Source organism: Ipomoea triloba, chromosome 13 (genome assembly GCF_003576645.1).
Source record: "Ipomoea triloba cultivar NCNSP0323 chromosome 13, ASM357664v1".
Lineage (NCBI taxonomy): Eukaryota > Viridiplantae > Streptophyta > Magnoliopsida > Solanales > Convolvulaceae > Ipomoea > Ipomoea triloba.
Genome location: NC_044928.1, coordinates 20,340,122 through 20,358,018, shown reverse-complemented (window position 1 = coordinate 20,358,018; position 17,897 = coordinate 20,340,122). Strand labels below are relative to the sequence as shown.

General features: G+C 36.9%; 1 protein-coding gene across 1 annotated transcript; it reads left to right on the top strand.

The window, feature by feature from the left end:
- The first annotated feature begins 2,732 nt into the window (after nucleotides 1-2,732).
- On the top strand, nucleotides 2,733-17,683 carry LOC116003010. Its single transcript, XM_031243193.1, has 12 exons — nucleotides 2,733-2,938; nucleotides 4,136-5,549; nucleotides 6,579-6,589; nucleotides 9,198-9,373; nucleotides 10,901-10,961; nucleotides 12,324-12,422; nucleotides 13,238-13,332; nucleotides 13,575-13,688; nucleotides 14,645-14,712; nucleotides 15,466-15,576; nucleotides 16,682-16,916; nucleotides 17,327-17,683. Exons 2-12 carry the CDS (start codon nucleotides 4,204-4,206, stop codon nucleotides 17,435-17,437), a joined length of 2,427 nt encoding a protein of 808 aa, XP_031099053.1. The 5' UTR covers nucleotides 2,733-2,938; nucleotides 4,136-4,203; the 3' UTR covers nucleotides 17,438-17,683.
- The last annotated feature ends 214 nt before the right edge of the window (nucleotides 17,684-17,897 follow it).

Below are 17,897 nucleotides of genomic sequence, written 5' to 3'. Positions count from 1 at the left end.
GGGGCTGGGTTTTTTTTTTTTTTTTTTTTTTTGCTGCATTTCGTGTGCGTGCTCACTTTGACCGGCTGTAGGCTCGTTTAAAGGTTAGCTCTTCCATAGGGTAGTGAGCAATGTTAGGCCTTGTACTACCCCTTAGGGGATAGCGCTTTCGTAATCAAGCTTTAAGTTTGACCAAGAAAACACCCTTCCATTAGGTAGCTAGCGAGATCGGAGCCGATGCCGGCCCTAAGGAAATAGAGTGTGGTTTTTCATAACCAAGTCTTAAGCTTGACCCAAAAAACATCTTCCCGTCAAGTAGCTAGCGAGATCGGATCCCGTGCCGGCCCTAAGGGAATAGAGTGTAAAAAAAAATTACTCCTTTATTATTATTATTATTATTATTATTATTATTATTATTATTATTATTATTACAGAATTAATCACAGCGGACCATGACCAATAGGTACATTGATAATCGTGGAGGCCACTTGAGGAGGCAGATGCACTTGATGAGGCGGACGCTCTGGATGGGGCAGACGCACCGGATAAGGCGGACGCCACTTGAGGAAGCAGACGTACTTGATGAGGCAAACATCACTTGAGGAGGCGGACGCACTGGAAGAGGCGGACGCCACTTAAAGAGGCGGACGCGCTGGATGAGGCGGGCGTCACTTGATGAGGCTGACACACTTGATGAGGCGCCACTTCAGGAGACAGACGCACTTGATGAGGCGCCACTTGAGGAGGAGGACGAACTTGATGAGGCGGACGCACTTGTGGAGGAGGCAGACACGCTTATGGAGGCGGAGGCACGGACGCGTGGAAGGCACCGAGGGCTTTACTACACCGCCTCTGGCATGTCGGCGATCTCGTTAGTGCTGCTCCAGCTTCTCAGCTCCGTCGACCACGTGGTGGCGTTTTCGAGTGCGCCTTGCCAACAAGGGCTATGGCTTTGGCGGCCTCATCGGCGTCGACATGGAGACGGAGGAGCAGGCCAACCGTCTCATGAACTTGTTGCAAAACCACACCCAGTTCGGGTTCATTGCAGTCAGCTTGGGCTACTACGAAGATCTCCCTTGCGACCATGCTCTTACCGTTGCAGTACAGGATCCATAGGAGCTGCTAGATCCTGATCTAGCCATCTCCAATGATAAGCTAGTATTTTGTAACATGTAAAGCTTGCCTGGGATTTGATCTCAGCTCTCAATGAAAGCACCAATGGTGGTAAATATTGTTACAAGAGTGCTGGAGTTTTGTCTATCAGGAAAACGCAGCCCCATCCTCCTACAACATGGTTCTTTTTATACTTGTGGTACAAGCTTGTAACGGTTACTTATCTACACTAAGTGCAGGTAATGACTCCAAGGAGCCGTTGGAGTAACTCCTCTTCAATGTGTCCTTCCTGTGTAACGAATGACTGTTTAACTTCATGAGCCTGTCTGTCTTCTTGTGGTTCGGGTCGGGCGCTGCATGCCCAATTATCCTGTCAACTATGTACCCACCTGATTCTTTAAATGCACACAGTACGCCAATCCAACCAAATGCACATGCACGCCAGAAACAAACACATATGGTTGTGTTTTTGTGGTTAAATATTTTTGTCTACCGTGAATTAACATCTGCGCCAATAGTAGAAACGAATTAACGCAGTGTTTTGCACAGGTCTCACATATCAAATGCACACACAGTAAATATAAAATTTTAAAAAAAGGGGGAAAACATACCCCTTTTTTTTTATCCAATGATGCAATTTGTGCGTATGCACGCATTTGCACACACCACATAGTTCGGATGCACACGGGTCATAGAAAGAGCTAACCGTAGACGATGGTCACATATGTGTCGCTAAATTTTGGTGAACCATGAATGCACACATGCGCACCTTTTGCAAATACTTAAACTCTAACCCTCTAGTGCCCACCTAGTGTGACCACACACAATTGCACACACCATCCTACATAGACACACACGTGCCATAAGGGATCTCACATCACGACCAGTTTCACTCAGCATTTTGCACACACTCAAATGAACTCATGCACCCACCTATGCAGCATCACACTATTCCATTCTGGTTTTAAAAAAATCAAAATTAAAAATCTTGAATTTATTCTTACAATGGATATGATCCTTTAAATTAGGAATATATCTTATTCTATTATAACCAAATTTAAACAATAAAATTAAATTACAATTGCACCCTTATGTATTAATTATATCCTTATATAAATTACATTTTAAATTCAATCTCATCCATTAAATCCAATTTTTTAAATAGTTGAGATGGAATCTCATGATCTGATCTACAAGGGTGGTCTCCCTACAATCATTATTGCATGGACCATGGTCCACACAGCTGTGTGGACCAAAAATAAAAAGTACATTATTTTTGTACTGAAGGTACATTATTTTTATACTGTAAGTACATTATTTTAGGGTACATTATTTTTGTACTGAATATACATTATTTGATATATACTGTCAAATAATGTACCTACAGTACAAAAATAATGTACTTTTTATTTTTGGTCCACACAGCTGTGTGGACCATGGTCCATGCAATAATTTGCCGGTCTCCCTATTTTTGGGCCGCCCTTCCTAATTCTATGTGTAATTCGTTCGGCTTCACGCCCCCATAATCAATATTATTTTTTTTCTTCCTATTTTCATTCTATGTTATATATCTTGTTTATGGTAGACCCCGTTTGAATAAAATCATCCATCTCTATTATCGAAATATCGCCAAAGATTTACAAAATCAAAATCAAATGTTGAAATAGTTCCATTAGGCCATTAGGGTGTGTGGCATTTGTATAATTATATTTTGACTCTGTGACATTTGTTTATTACTTTTCTAGTTTTCTCGTTTCCGTTTCTGTTTCTGCGAACTAAAAAAGTGTGTTTATGTCTGCCCTGTATCATTAGTTTTTCTCATCGATTCTGCGAATTGGGCCAACAGGTACTTCTCTCTTTCCCTTCCTGCTTCTTCGTTTTGCACTCTCATTCATATTTTGTCTTCTCAGGCTAGGGCTTCAATTTCTTGCATTCCGTCTTCTTTGTGGTTAGCTTCGTTATTTTTTTTTTCTTTTACAGTTTTTGGTTGTAAATTTCTGCTCAGATTTCTGTTTCGGTGCCCAATTTTGAACTGATAGTGTATTTCTGTGTAAATTCATTTTCAAATTTGCTACCTGTTGGGGGTTGGGTTAGTCAATTGCTTTGTGCAAAAGCTAGTTAAATCCGAATTTAAAGCTTTGTTGCAGTGCTCGCTTTGTGCTGTCCACTGTAATTTTCCTTCTTCCTTCTGTTTGTACGAAACCTGGATTTCACAAAACGGTTGTCTTCAATTGATAAGATTGATAGCGCTTTTAGGAAAAGAAAGTGGCTCCTCCAACTAGTAGAGAATTCCAGGATGTTCAATGTGGAATTTTAAGGTTTAATTCCAATCAAAAAGTTTCTCGTCCTGTTGAGTTATATTCCTTTTTTTGTTTTGTTTTTTGTTTTTTGCTTATTCTTAATCTTGGATTTTCACATGCTGCTGCTTTATTCATGGTGTGAATATTGTTGGCCATATGGAGCATTTGGCAACTTTTTCTGCACATCTATGAATCTTCTTGTTTTCTTTGTTGGAATTTAGTCCATCCAAAGTCTTTGCTATGATGAAAGTTTTATTCAGGTATTCTCCTGCATTTATTAAACTTATTGTGCACTAGGGTAAGTTTTGATATAAATTTATATCATAGGTTTGGATGCAACTAGAACTTGGTTATGTATCTTTATTCAAACAATAGAGACCAAAGTCAAGTAAGTGGAAAAAATTGAGTAATTGAGTGATGCCAGGAGCACACGGGTCACCACTTTTTAAGCACAGATAATCTGCTTCTTGAAATGGGCACCCAATGCTGTCAGGACTTACCTCAGATTTCAAATTCACATGCTGTCTTATTCTAGTTATTGTAGCTTTGCTTGCTCTATTCGTTCATGAAAGTTTTGTCAAAATATTATAACCTTGTTTAAAAAAAAAATGTTTGGCTAGGGATCTGGATTTGTTGCTTGCTCAACTCATAGTGTCTTTGCATTGTTTCATTCCATAACTAATGAGCCATATTTTTAATTATGGAAATGTCATTTTGGTTTCTATGGTTTTGATGATTTGCAGGTTGTAATATTTGGTTGGTCATATCATCATATGTTGTCAGGTGATCAAGGGTTCTAGACTGCAAGAATATGAGTGGTAACCTTAATAAAAGGCCACATGAAGAGGGTGGTGATGGTAGTGGTAGTGGCAATCATGGACATTCCTCTGCTCCGAAATACATACATGATGATTCCAATTCATATGCTAAAGTTATGAGTTCAGCGACACATGAGTACCATTCCTCTTATGATGCTGGACAGGATGTGAGGATGCCAAAGATCCCTCGAACTGAATCACGGGATGTGGATAGAAGATCACCTTTGCTTCCAACTTTTCGAGTTTCATCGTCATTAAATGATTTGCATTCTGATCATACAGTTGGTTTGGAAGCCAGGTTGGAGGCTAGGGAGGGTAAAGACAGTATAAGGGATGTTAAAGCTGAGAATCGCGAAGCCAAGGCTGAATCAAGAGAGCTGTACCAAGGAGGTAAAGGTGATAAAGATGCGAGGACTGATAGCAGGGTTGATGATAGTAAGGAAACCAAACATGAGAGGGATAGCTATTCAGAATACAAGGTTAATATGAAGTCAGATAAAGATAGTTTTTCTGGAGTGAGTAATCACTTAAATTGGAAAGATTCTAAAGAACAGAACCGGGGGAAAAGATACCCTGATGTCTCAGGTGGGAATATGGATCCATGGCATGCTTCAAGAACCAATGTGCATGTATCTGCTGAAGTTCCAAAGGAAAGTGTAAATGTTGAGAACAGGGATTATGTTGAAGCATGTGAGGCTGTTGGTGAAAATAGGGTTGATCTCAAAGGGGATGATAAATTCAAAGGTAAAGATAGGAAAAGAAAAGAAGGAAAACACTGGGAATGGGGAGGGGATAAAGAAAGAAATGATGGTAAGAGTAATGTGCAAGTAGCAAATAGCAGTATTGAGAACAAAGACACATTGAAGGAAGATAGAGAAACCGAGAGGTGGGAGAGGGAAAGAAAAGATCTGTCAAAAGATAAGGACAAACCAAAAGACAGGGAAAAGGATCATTTGAAGAGGGAAATCTGGAAAACTGAGAGAGAAAGTTCACATAATGAAAAAGAACTGATGGATGCTCCAGGTAGGACACTGGAGCAAGAAACTGAAAAGAAGAAACAAAAAGATCATGACGGCTGGAAAAGTGGTGAAAGGGAGAGCAGAGACAAAAGGAAGGAAAGAGATCAAGATGTCGAAGGAGAGAGAAATGAGAAATGTAACAAGTATAATGATAATGACTTGGAAGAGGTAGGTATGTCTGCCGATGGGGGTGGTGACAGGGAAAGAGAAGGTTTTAATTATGGAGTTCAACAGCGGAAGAGAATGCTTCGTCCCAGAGGCAGCCCTCAAATGGGAAACCGTGATCCTCGTTTTAGATCTCGTGTCCATGACAATGAAGGGTATGTTTACCTTGATTGATGCATTTCACTTGACATGCCATCAAGAAATTGTATGCACTTCATTTTCCTTTACTGTTTATATCTACATGGTTTCCTTGTAGTAAAATTTTGATCCAGGCCTCCCCTTGTCCTTCTCCCCAAAATAAAAAGGAAAAACATGAAAAGAAAATGCTGTTTATCTGTGATGGTTCTGTATTGCCAAGTCTTTTTTTGGTTAAGACTTCAAGATGTAATTAAATTTGTTTGCATTTCTTGATGAAGTAAGATGTTTAACCAAGAGCAATATGTTAAATTGCTAACAATTCAAATGTTCATTTCTATATGACACAAGATTCATACAAGGTCTGGAACCAATTTATACTTTCTCATAATGTCTATTATCTTGTTTGAATTTTCTTTCCTCTTTCTTTTGGGTGAGTTGGGGTGGAGCAAATGCTTTCTTGAGGACTGTTTTTCCTGCATCATGTACACTCATGTTATGTATTGCTGCTCAGAAGCACTAACAATCTCATTCAGCCAGATTTCTCTCAAGGAAATTTTGGATGTGCTTTTGTGCAAAACCTAATTTTGGATGTGCCTTTGTGCAAACATTCTGTAGCCAAGGACTTGAGAGAATTTCAAACCCTATTTTCTTTAAACTTGGTTATGTAGCTCCCCATCCGCTGCTACCCCACCCCACCATTTTTTTTCCTTAACACACTGAATATGGCAAGTCATCCAATGCTAACTTCTTTTTCTCTGTTCTCTGTTGAAGTACATCTACCAATGCATTTGTAGTAGATGTTGAAATTTTTTGATGAAGTTATAGGTTATCTACACTTTGTGCTTATATGAAAAACTTTTCATCAGCGATAGAAAAATGCCAAAATCTCTAAATATGAGAATATAATCTAGTTTCAGTACATGTTATTAAAGCTTTGATTTTGCACATTTTTTACAATTTAGTTTGTGGATATAATGTCATTTCATATTTCATATTCTTGAGATGGTATTTTAATTTGCATGAATGCTTTCTTAATTTTTTTGCAGATCTCAAGGAGGTAAGCTGTTTGATGGATCTTTCCACAAAGGGAACTTTAAATTGTCATTATTGAAAGGGAGTCATTTTTGGCTTTTGCATAATTTATTCTGATCAACCAAGACACATTTCTTTAGTTTTCACTTTGCATGATGATATTCTTCTAATTTTTTTTATTTATTTTTTTTTTTCCCGAGATGGTGGTGTTTTCTTTATGATACAGAATGTTCCAACTAATGTAAATATAATATTTTTATCAAGGTATTTCTTAGTGTACACCATATCACATTAAAATGAACAAGTGGGTATTAAATAATTACTCTTGTTTTAAATTTACCAGATAAAACAACACTTTGTCAAAAGAGCACAACGTATAGTTTATTGTGTTTCCTTCTTTCTTTGTGTTTTTGGCATGACAACCGTCTAACCCTTAGACTTCCACATTTTAGACGTGATCTATATGTTCAGCACCTAACACTTTCCAACACTCCCCCTCAAGCTTATGAATGAGTGCTGTCTATTCCAAGTTTGTCGACTAGAATTTGTGAAGTTTTGCTGGATATGCCCTTTGTGAGAATGTCTGCTAGTTGATTCTTGGTGTGGACAAATAGAGTATAATTTGAGCTTTTTGGGATATATACCTCAGCCCATTATGGATGGCCTAGCAACCTATAGCATGATTGGCTCATGAGATCTACCTCCTAGAAGATTAAGTTCCTGAGATCTATTGCCTTAGAGATCAAGTTCATGAGATCTATCGCTGTGGAGCTCCACTTTTTTGGTCAAGCTCAACAGCCCAACTATCGTCAAGTAGCCTCCATCAGTTCAGGCTCGTCTGGCTCTATGATGTGCCATCATTTCCTTTAATGGATTATTTGCCATGCCAGCCTATGTGCTGCAAGGTCAACTACTCAACTTGATGTACCACTTGCCAGACCACCTTGTCTAGCTAATAACCTCCAACCACATTAGCTTGTCAGAGCAAGTCGCAGGCTTGGCTGTCTTTCCACCACTATAAGTTAAAGGCCTCAAGGCATTAGAAGTAACTTTCACCCAGATGAGGTAGATAAGAGTAGGTTGACCTCCACTACTTCATCTCTCCACTTGTAGTTAGACCATATGCATGTTTACAACTTTGCAATCATAGTGGACTTTGGCTTGGCCCAACCCAACCCAACCCATAAGGCCATTTGGTTTTCCCTTTTGGATTTCCACGTAAAGCATTGTGTCCCATTATTCTATTTTCTATTTATACATTTTGTGTAGGTTGATCCAAGTCAATTTATACCTTTAGATCCATTATCAAGTTTTTCCTTTATAAAATTCCTATCAACCTCTACTTGCTTTGTGTGATCGTGTTGCATCAGGTTGTTTGCTATGTTGATAGCCTACTTGTTATCGTAATATAATCTCATTCTCATTTGGCCTTTCAGCCTTCCAATCTTCATTTGTTCTAAAATTATCTTCAACCATAGGCGCTCATAAATCTGAAGTGCCATTGACCAGAATTTGTTTCTGTGCTTGATCTTGCAACTACATTATGTTTCTTACTCCGTGTAATGAGATTTCCTTTCAAAAATGTACAATCGCCAATTGTTGATCTTCATTCATTGACCCTGTATGTTGGGCTTTCATATTAATTGAGTCCATAGAACATGTATTGAAAAAGGAAAATGAAAAAGCAACATAACTAAAAAGGTCCCTCTTAGGCACAAAATCTTTCCTCCTCCAATTTTGCTAGATTGATGCCAGAAAATGGATAGAGTAAGAAAATGAAGATTAATTAGAATCATTGCATAGCTTGCTGACAATAGCATATGAGCATTTCATTTTAGCTACAATCATGTGCTTTCCATGAGAAGTTAATAAATTTTGTTTGATGATGATTACTAGTGGGAAGCCTAAGAATCATAAGATATTGCAAGTCGTGTCTTCTTTTATCCTCGCATTCACAAAATCTGTTTTACTCTTCTTACCGTAAATGTCTTTCCAAGTATAGTTGTCAATATTAAATAGTTCTGAAATTAAGAAGAAAAGAATAAATGCTCTTTGTCGTTTTCCGTTTTTCTTTTGACAAATGTTGCTTGAATCTGTGCTCTGTAACGTATGTAATGTTTTTGTAAAATATATATCACATAGAAAACTAATAAATCCCATTCTGCACCAAACTGATAGAGAAGATTGAACCAGAATCAACAAAGATCGGTGCTGTAAGGTCAAACTGAAACCCTCTTAAACATAGGAAGTCTCTGTGTCTTTGATTTGTCATTTCCAGCATTTTCCTTTTTCCTCCATGTGGTTTCTCCTTGCTGATCTCTCTCATGCATCTGATGTGTTGTGCTGCTTATGTATATTCTACTGCAGAGATTAAGAGAAGATTAGTAGTTCATTTTTGTTTTTATTTCTTGTGCATAACTGATCTGCACTATTAAATTCTGTGATCGAGTATTTAGTAAATTTATATTTTTGATTTCAGATGCATCTGTCTAGTTATCACGATTAGATCAGATAGAATCTTTTAATTCCTAATCCATTTGATCATTTTCTGCATTTGTTTTTGTAAAATCTATGGGAGATCTATTGTCTTGGTTTTGTAATTCTTTTGAATTTCTTTTCCTGGTCCGTTATAGGTAAGCCTGATATGTCCAGCATCGTTTATAGAGTTGGTGAATGTATGCAAGAACTCATTAAAATTTGGAAGGAATATGAATCATCTCAAGCTGAGAAAGTAGGTGATAGCTCTCAAACTGGCCCAACTCTGGAAATTCGAATACCAGCTGAGCATGTATCTGCTACAAATCGCCAGGTTTTGGAGCATTTATATGATGAACTTTCACACACACGCACATATCTTGAAATTATTCTTTTGTATGTATATATATACAAGCTTGCCTGTTTGGTATTGATTAAGTGGAAAATGATTCAAGCATGGATTATAATAGCTGTTTACTTAAAATACGAAAGTAATGATATGTTTGGTGACATTTTTACTTTATAAAGAAAAAAGCCTGTTTGGTTACATTTCTGTTTTGTTTATGCTTTTAATTTTGAATACAAAATATTTTGTTTGGGTTTACCAAGAAAATGCAAATATTAACATGTTTGGTTCACTTTTTTATTGTTAGGGGATATTGGTTAGAGTGTTGATTGGAGTGGCAATTTATGATGATCGGGTGGTGTGGGGTGGAATTTGGGGTCAACTGGTGAAGGTGATGTTCATGTGGAGTAGGGTGTGCTGTGGACGGGCTGAGTGCCAAGGGAAAGGGCTGGGATAGTCAGGTAAACATGGGCAGGGGTGGGCTGAGTAATGTAGGGTTAATAGGTGGTGGATCTGGGATAGGTCAGGAGAGTTTGAATTGGGTTTGGCTATTAGATGTGGGTGAGTATTGGGGTAAAAATGGGTGAATGTGAGGTAGGTCATGAGAGATGGGAGGGTGGCTGTGGGTGTGATAGGGTAGGCTGTGTGGGGGGTGGGGGGTTAGTGTAGGCTGGCGGTTCAAGGGAGGAGGTGGTGTGAACAATGGGGCCAGGGATAGTGGTTGGGACTACGGTGATTAGATATCATGGGGTGCAAGGGCAGTGTGAGTTGGGATTGGTGGGTGGAGTTGTGGTGGTTGGACATTGGGAGTTGTATGATGATGTATAACCTTCTGTTTCAAAAAAAAATAAAAAACAACAAAAAAAAAAAAACAAAAACAAAACAAAAATACAAATAGTATGTGTTTATTTTTCGCTCACAGAATTTGAATAAAAACTTTCCATATGACCTTTAAATATTTGCATTTTTTTAACATTATTTTGAAGATAAGGTAATTAACATATGTATAAATGTAAATGTGGCATTCCTTTTACTTTCCCTCTAATTTATAGCTTCAGAAAGTATAACTACTCTTCTTGCTGCTGCTGCTACTCTCTCTCTCTCTCTCTCTCTTCCTTTTGGTTTTCTTCTCTGATTTCTGATGCTGTTGTGGAGCTGTAGACATGCCCCTCTAATTTGTCTTTAGTGTACTGGCATGCTATGTGAAGGGTTGGACTTGGGATCCAAGTTTTTTGTCAATGCAAGAATGGTACATTGACTATTGTTTTTGGAGTTAGAGAATATAGGTTTTAGTATTTCAAATGAAAGTCTGTTTATGGTTATGGATCATTTTGACTATTGTTCAGTATTCCTATCGTACATACATTGTCAAAGGATCATATGTGGCATTGTGGCTAATGTTTTTGCCTGCTGTTTTCTATTGTTCCCTACTTCCCATGCCATCCTTCATGGCTGTAGCTTTTAGCCTTATCATGTTATGCTTGCTTCTTGAGTTCTTGAACATATCATTTGCAGGTGAGGGGTGGACAACTATGGGGAACAGATATATACACTGATGACTCAGATCTCGTTGCTGGTATGCCATTTATGGTTATGTTTTATTTATTTTCTGCTTAAAGGAAAGTTCTGAAGTAAAAATGTCCAGTTAATTATAACTTCCTGCTTCCTTGTTTCTTCAATAATATAGACATGTCCTGATGACAATCTACAAAGTACTTCGGGCTAAAGTAAAAATATCTCCAATTAAGGTATTTTCATGGTGAGGATTAAAATTGTCAAAGGAACCATAAATTATATAAGCAAACCTAAAACAAGATTTTGTTATTAAAACACAATCTCTAGCTACACAAACCATGCGTGTGCTGTGTGGGAGTGAACGTTGTTGCTTTTCCTTTTCAAAATTGAGGATTGTAGGCAAGGGTTGTTGAAATGTTGAGGTATGATAGTGGGCTGGACTTGAAATGTGTGGCTATGAACCTCAGCCCTTCATATTATTACAACTTGGAGGAAGTGTGGTAGGAAGGTGATGGTGCATCTAAGTAGTGGTGGTGGTCTTAGAAGTGTTTTGGGTCGGGTAGTTTTCCTTAGATGCAATCATTATTCCATGGATCATGGTCCACACAGCTATGTGGACCATACATAAAAAGTACATTTTTAATGTACTAAAAGTACATTATTTATGCACGTAAAGTACATTATTTGAGTACTGAAAGTATATTATTTTGTATATTATCAAATAATGTACATTCAGAATACAAATAATGTACTTTTAGTATATTAAAAATGTACATTGTATTCATGGTCCACAGAAAAAATTGCCCCTTAGATGTGTATGAGCTGAAGCATGTCATCGTTTGTTGGTTACAGCATATAGAAGTTTTGCTCATCTTGGCCTTTTGGCTGGTGATTCTTGAACTCTTCCATTTGCCCTCCATCAAGTGGAGTTCACTGGAGAATGGCTAAAAGTCTTTATCCATGTTCACTCTCCAAGCAACATGTGGTTAAATATTCTGTTGATGGCTTGATGCAATTTGGGAACATATAGATTCTCCATATACATTTATTTTTCTGGTTTAGAAGGCACTTGAAATGTAGCACTCACTTTTTGTATGATGCATGATGTTGCTTAGGATTGTCTTTCTGAAAAGTGAAAACAGTTAGGGGTTAGGGGGGGATGTAATGATGAATTTGTTCACCCCATTGTGCATTTTGTCTATTAGAATAGGAATGGAGTTCTTTAGATTTCTCCTTTAATTGTCACTTTCCTGTCGATTTTACAGAGCTGACAGTTAAAATAAAAACTTATTTTGTGAAAAAAAAAAATGCAGAAAATGACAAAAATTTCTTGCACTTGCGGAGTTTTTCTTAGAAATTCATTCTCATTTTGATTGATCCTAACCTTTTTTTTAATGTGCATTTGTGCCTTCCTCTTCTGCAGTTCTTATGCATACGGGCTACTGTCGACCAACTGCTTCTCCTCCTCCCCCTACAATTCTAGAGTTATGTGCTACTATCAGAGTGCTGCCGCCGCAAGAATGTAAGTCCATATGAAATTCCTTCTGAGGGAATTGATTTGTGCATTTTTCTTTCAAGTGGAATCAATGTGTTCTATAGTAGGCTAAATGTTACTTTAAGTGAATTCATAAACCTCAATTATTAGTTTTACTGATGTATGGTTTTCTGTGCTCTGATTGCAGTTCACTTTCCTCCCTTATATACTAGGGGATTAAAATGTCAAACATGCAAATTTAGGAAATCGAATTTTAAAAGCTTGAGATGAAGTTTAGATAAGTTTCCATAGCAGTTTACTTACTGAGATCATTTTTTATAGTCTATGCTTTAATGAGACCGAGTCAGAATTGTATTTCAAGTAAAAGGAACTTTTTATTGTATCTGTAAGTAGTTATTTCTGCTGTATTTCATTTCAATGTATGAATGAAGGTCTATTGTCCTCTAAATGCAATAATGTACCCACATGTTTATAACTTTATATCATTTAACTAGTTATCAAATCCAACCTTAGTTGAATAGAAATGTGAGCTACAAAATACTACTCCGTATTATTTTTTGGAGGATAACTCAACTGCCAATCTAGAAATGCTAATTGCAATTTCATCCAAAATCTGATAATATGTTGTTGACCTCTAGTTGATATTTTCTTTGAATATTTAGTTCATGTTTCCACTGAAGACTATAATTAACTGGTATTTGAATTTCTTTGGTGAAACTTATGGCATGCCTATTTAACCTATTTTAAGTAAATACAATAGAATTCATTAACATTTATATTTTCATATTGGATTTCCTTGCATTTCTGATGTAAAAGAATTCACTTTATGGAAATTGTTAAAGCATATGTATCAAGTTTGAGGAACAATGTCCGCTCACGTGCCTGGGGAGCTGCAATTGGTTGCAGTTATCGTGTAGAGCGATGCTGCATTGTGAAGGTGGGTAACACAAGCTCTTATATATACTTCATCTTCTTTCCCTGTTGTGTGTATGCTCTTTCAGTTGACTGTCATGTCACTGTAACTCACGTGTGCCTTATTTTCATTGGGAATTACTTGAATTCTATGATGTTGGACTGATGAGCCAAGAATCATCTCTGTTTCATATGGGTAGTTAGTATTTGGTAATGATGATTTCATTCTAATATGCAAATTTTGGTTGAATGTTCTCCTTACTTCAGAAAGGAGGCGGGACGATTGACCTTGAACCTTGCCTTACACATTCATCGACATTGGAGCCTACTCTTGCTCCAGTTGCTGTGGAGCGTACAATGACTACACGGGCTGCAGCATCGGTAAAGTTCTTTTTATGTTGAATTCTTTTAATTGATTTTCCTCAACCAAGTAGATATCTCTATTTTACTCTTGGAGTATGCTGGGTTGCGATTGCTTTGCTTTTAGTTCCTCTATTGCAGTTTGTATGGCACAGTAGAAGACATGGAATTCAAAAATTTGACCAACTTATTTTGTGGAAGAAAATATTAAATATTTGCTTTGTATATGAAGTTGAACTTTGTAATATAAAATGCATTTGAACTAACATTTTTTTATGTGAAACCGAACTTTTGAAAGTTAGTGAAAACTTCAATGACTTTTTATGCAAGGCATGTGGTATCTTACAATTGGAGATAAAATTAAGATGTTTCAGACCTGTTCCATGTAGACTTAGTAACATGGGACGCCTTTTGTGTGTGATGTAGACATGTAGTACTCGTCTGAGGAGAATCACATGATTCCTTGGATGGTCCAGAATAGACGAATAGTGATAGACTAGGTATTCAAGTGCAACTCGGTAGGATGACCTAAGGTCATGTAGGAGAGCACCCGGACCTTGTGCACAATAGTCACTTTCTGTACATTCAATGCATTCCTGTGAGAGTATCCACGTCTCCAGAATGCACCATCTCCCCACCAAATTATGTTCTATTTTGAGTCCATTTGATGAAAGGTTGCATCCAATTCTCAGTAGCATTTCATATTTAGTTGATCAGTTTTTATTGGTGTTCTATGGAGTCTTGGCTCTTTCTATGAGCAGTGGATTGTGTTAAAACTTGGTAACTGAAATGATAATAATAAATCACTTAGGTAATCCGAAGTCTACACTTAGCAGGAAAGAATATAATTTTCCTGAACTATTTCCCTCTTTTTTTTGGGTGGTTTTTGTACTGGGCATGCCTGATTTGGTATATTTTTATATTCTTAATTTAGCATTAACTCTCAATTTTTTTGTTTGTTCCTTCTCTCTCTCTAGAATGCATTACGGCAACAGAAATTTGTGCGTGAAGTTACAATACAATACAATCTATGCAATGAGCCTTGGTAAGATTGTTGTTAGGTCTCACAAAACTTTAGTGTTGCACTTTATATTTATTACATAGTACTACTTGTTAACATTCATGGGTGCTTATAGTGTTGCTACTGAACTTGTTCCTTCACTAATGTCTCTAATTGTTGCTAGTGCTTTCAATAAGACAAAGTTTGCCTATCAGAAAGACAAGTTTTACATCTAGTGACTTTCCTAATTTCCTCTATTGACACAAACTACTAGGAATTTGGCTTTCTAGAGATTGGATGACCTTTGGAGGGGTTATTTTGTTTCTGCAGTTGGGATTTGTGGGTTGGTTTGTTACTAAACATGGACCAAGGAAATTGGAATTTCAGTAACTGGGAAAAACTCCATCATGGTGTTTGGAAAAACTGATATATGATGTCCCACCCAATTATATGTGATATCCTCTTAATATGTTAACATAGTCAAATATAATCATTTTTGAACCTTTTGGTGCTTTAAGAATTGAAAAAGGTTACAAATTTGGTGTTATTTTTAGCAGTTCAAGCCTGAGAATTTGTCAGAAATCAAGTTAAGTCTAAAATGAACTTTTTTCCTTGAATTTGACATTTTCGTATTTTATCAGCTATATCTAAGTTATTTAGATAAGTTGCTTAATAAAAGTAAAAGACTATCTAGTAATTTTGTACACACCTTGCATGTAAGATCTACTTGATGTAATTTAGTTTTATGTTGTATTCCAGTTCCATTTGTTTATCTTCAGTTCTTGTGCTTTTCTCCAGGCTTAAGTACAGTATAAGTGTTGTTGCTGACAAAGGCTTGAAGAAACCCCTTTTCACATCCTCACGCCTGAAAAAGGGAGAAGTCTTATATTTGGAAACCCATACTCGCAGGTAAAAGAATTTGTAGCTGAATAGAGTACGAATTTTTTGATAATTTCATTATGAAAAGCTGAGTACAAAAGGATCTGATTTCTAGGAGCTAATTTACACTATGTATGGAAAGATAATCACAGCTGTGATATCCCTAAAAATGTATACATCAATCCCATAATTATAAGAAACTATCTTCTATACACCCCCCTTCCCAAAAAAAAAACTAGGTGGTAAATACACCAACTTTAGAACTTAGTGCAATAAAGTTAGAATGGAAAAGAGCCTTAGTGAGGATATCAGCATACCTTGAACTGAGAAGGGACATGCTTGAGTGATATAATGTTGCCTTCGATTCTCACTGGTAGATGCCTATCAATCTCAAAATGTTTTGTCATGTCATTGATAGGGTTCTTGGCAATAGCTATAGCCGACTGATAATTACACATAGGAAACTAAATATCTGTTATGCTTGATTAGTTTGAATTCCTATAGAATGAAATGGCTGCTTTCTAATATTATTACTGTTTTAGATTTCTCTTGAAATTAATTCTTCTAGATGACAATTATGAGAAGTTGAGAACAATGAAACAGGTCGTGTTAAGAAAAGTTTATTATTGAATGTACCAAGTTGTAAACTTGTAACTTAGCATGAGAAAATACTAGGCTTTATTGGGCTTTTATTTATTTTTAAACTGTTCTTAACTTGCTTTGCTCTCTGTAACCTCAAATTCTTCATCTACAGTTTCTCAGAACAGTACTAATCATTTGTTCAAAAGTTTCTTGTATGGTGTGTGTATTCCAGACCCGGTTACTAACGCAATTGTTAGGTTATTGATGAACTTAATTGATCTGGTAACAAAGTTAAGGATAAACTTAAACGGAGTATCTTTGTATCAACACTTTTGGTATGATTTTCCTTGGATAATCAATATTTGCATCCATCCAAATGAGAAATTGATAAAGTACAAGGTGCAAGAGTTTTTATTTCCTTCTCAATGTTTAGATAATTGCTTGTATAATATTGTACTCTTCAGTAATATTATATTATAAGCTATTATATGAACTTCATGAATAGAATCTGGCTATTGTTCTCTTATCTACTGGGTTACTTATTCCTATAAAGGTATGAGCTCTCCTTTAATGGAGAAAAGATGGTCAAGGCTACAGCAGTGCCCCATGCACATGAAGTGGAGAATGAGAAGCATCATGCGCATCACTCCCATTCTGTAAACGGTGAAAAAAATGTGGATGGTGAAAATGTTGTCGTAGATGTGTTCCGTTGGTCACGCTGCAAGAAGCCTCTGCCCCAGAAAATGATGAAATCATATGGAATCCCGTTGCCCCTTGAACATGTCGAGGTAGTTGCTCATTTGATTACTTTTACTCACTTGGTGTCTTTGCAATCGGGCATATAACATGTGGAATTTGCAAGATTGCAAAGACATGCTTTTACTTTAACCAAATGTCAAACAGCCTTTAGTGTCTTTTCGAAGTCTCGTACATGAACTGCCGTATCTTCCCAGTATTCATTAGTTGGCATTTGCTGTTTTGAAATTCCACTTGTGTTGTATTAGTTTTGTATTGCATCTTGGTTCATTAAAATAAAAAGGGGGAAAAGGTTTTAGCGTGCCAAACATAATGAGGCACCCTACAAAAGCAAATCAACTCCGACAATGCTTAAAGTTTTCAGTGTGTCATGGTATGATTGGCTTTATTAGGTAATGTTTAACTCGTATTGATGGCACTTTCTTTCTCAACAATTGGACAGGTTTTGGAGGAGAATCTGGAGTGGGAGGACGTTCAGTGGTCACAAACTGGTGTTTGGATTGCAGGGAAAGAATATGCTCTTGCTAGGGCTCATTTTCTCTCTCCAAATTAGTTAAGCTCTCTGCTTTGGCATCAAAAGTGTAGAGCAGAGAGGTTTTTGAATGGAACTAGTTTACTGTCCAAGCGCAGTGTGAAATAAAAAGCATCCATCTTGTGTAGAATGCTATTTCAGAATCTGTCTTAGTTTTTCATGTAGACTCAATCTGCTTTGGATTTATGGACATTTCTTCAGATACTTTTGTTTCTACTTAAAGAGTTAATATTACTTTTAGTTCGTAAAATATAGTGGCATTTTTCACTTGTCTTTTTATTCAAATGTAGTCTTCTCCAACTTTTTAAAGAGATTTAATTGAGTTTAAAATATCTAAAATGTCACTAGGGATAGGGGTGAGTTGGGAGGTGATTACCGGAGTCGTTTCTATAATTTCCAAATTCATAACTCATTCTCACCCTTGACTGTGGACAGATTTTTAAAACTCACATTTGATCTAATGAGTATTTAGGTCACACTT

Excerpts from the sequence above, each read along its gene's own strand:
- LOC116003010 (XM_031243193.1), top strand. The coding sequence starts at position 4,204 with ATGAGTGGTAACCTTAATAAAAGGCCACATGAAGAGGGTGGTGATGGT. Across the intron at positions 13,333-13,574 it reads AGCGATGCTGCATTGTGAAG|AAAGGAGGCGGGACGATTGA; the intron begins GTGGGTAACACA and ends TCCTTACTTCAG. Across the intron at positions 14,713-15,465 it reads AATCTATGCAATGAGCCTTG|GCTTAAGTACAGTATAAGTG; the intron begins GTAAGATTGTTG and ends GCTTTTCTCCAG.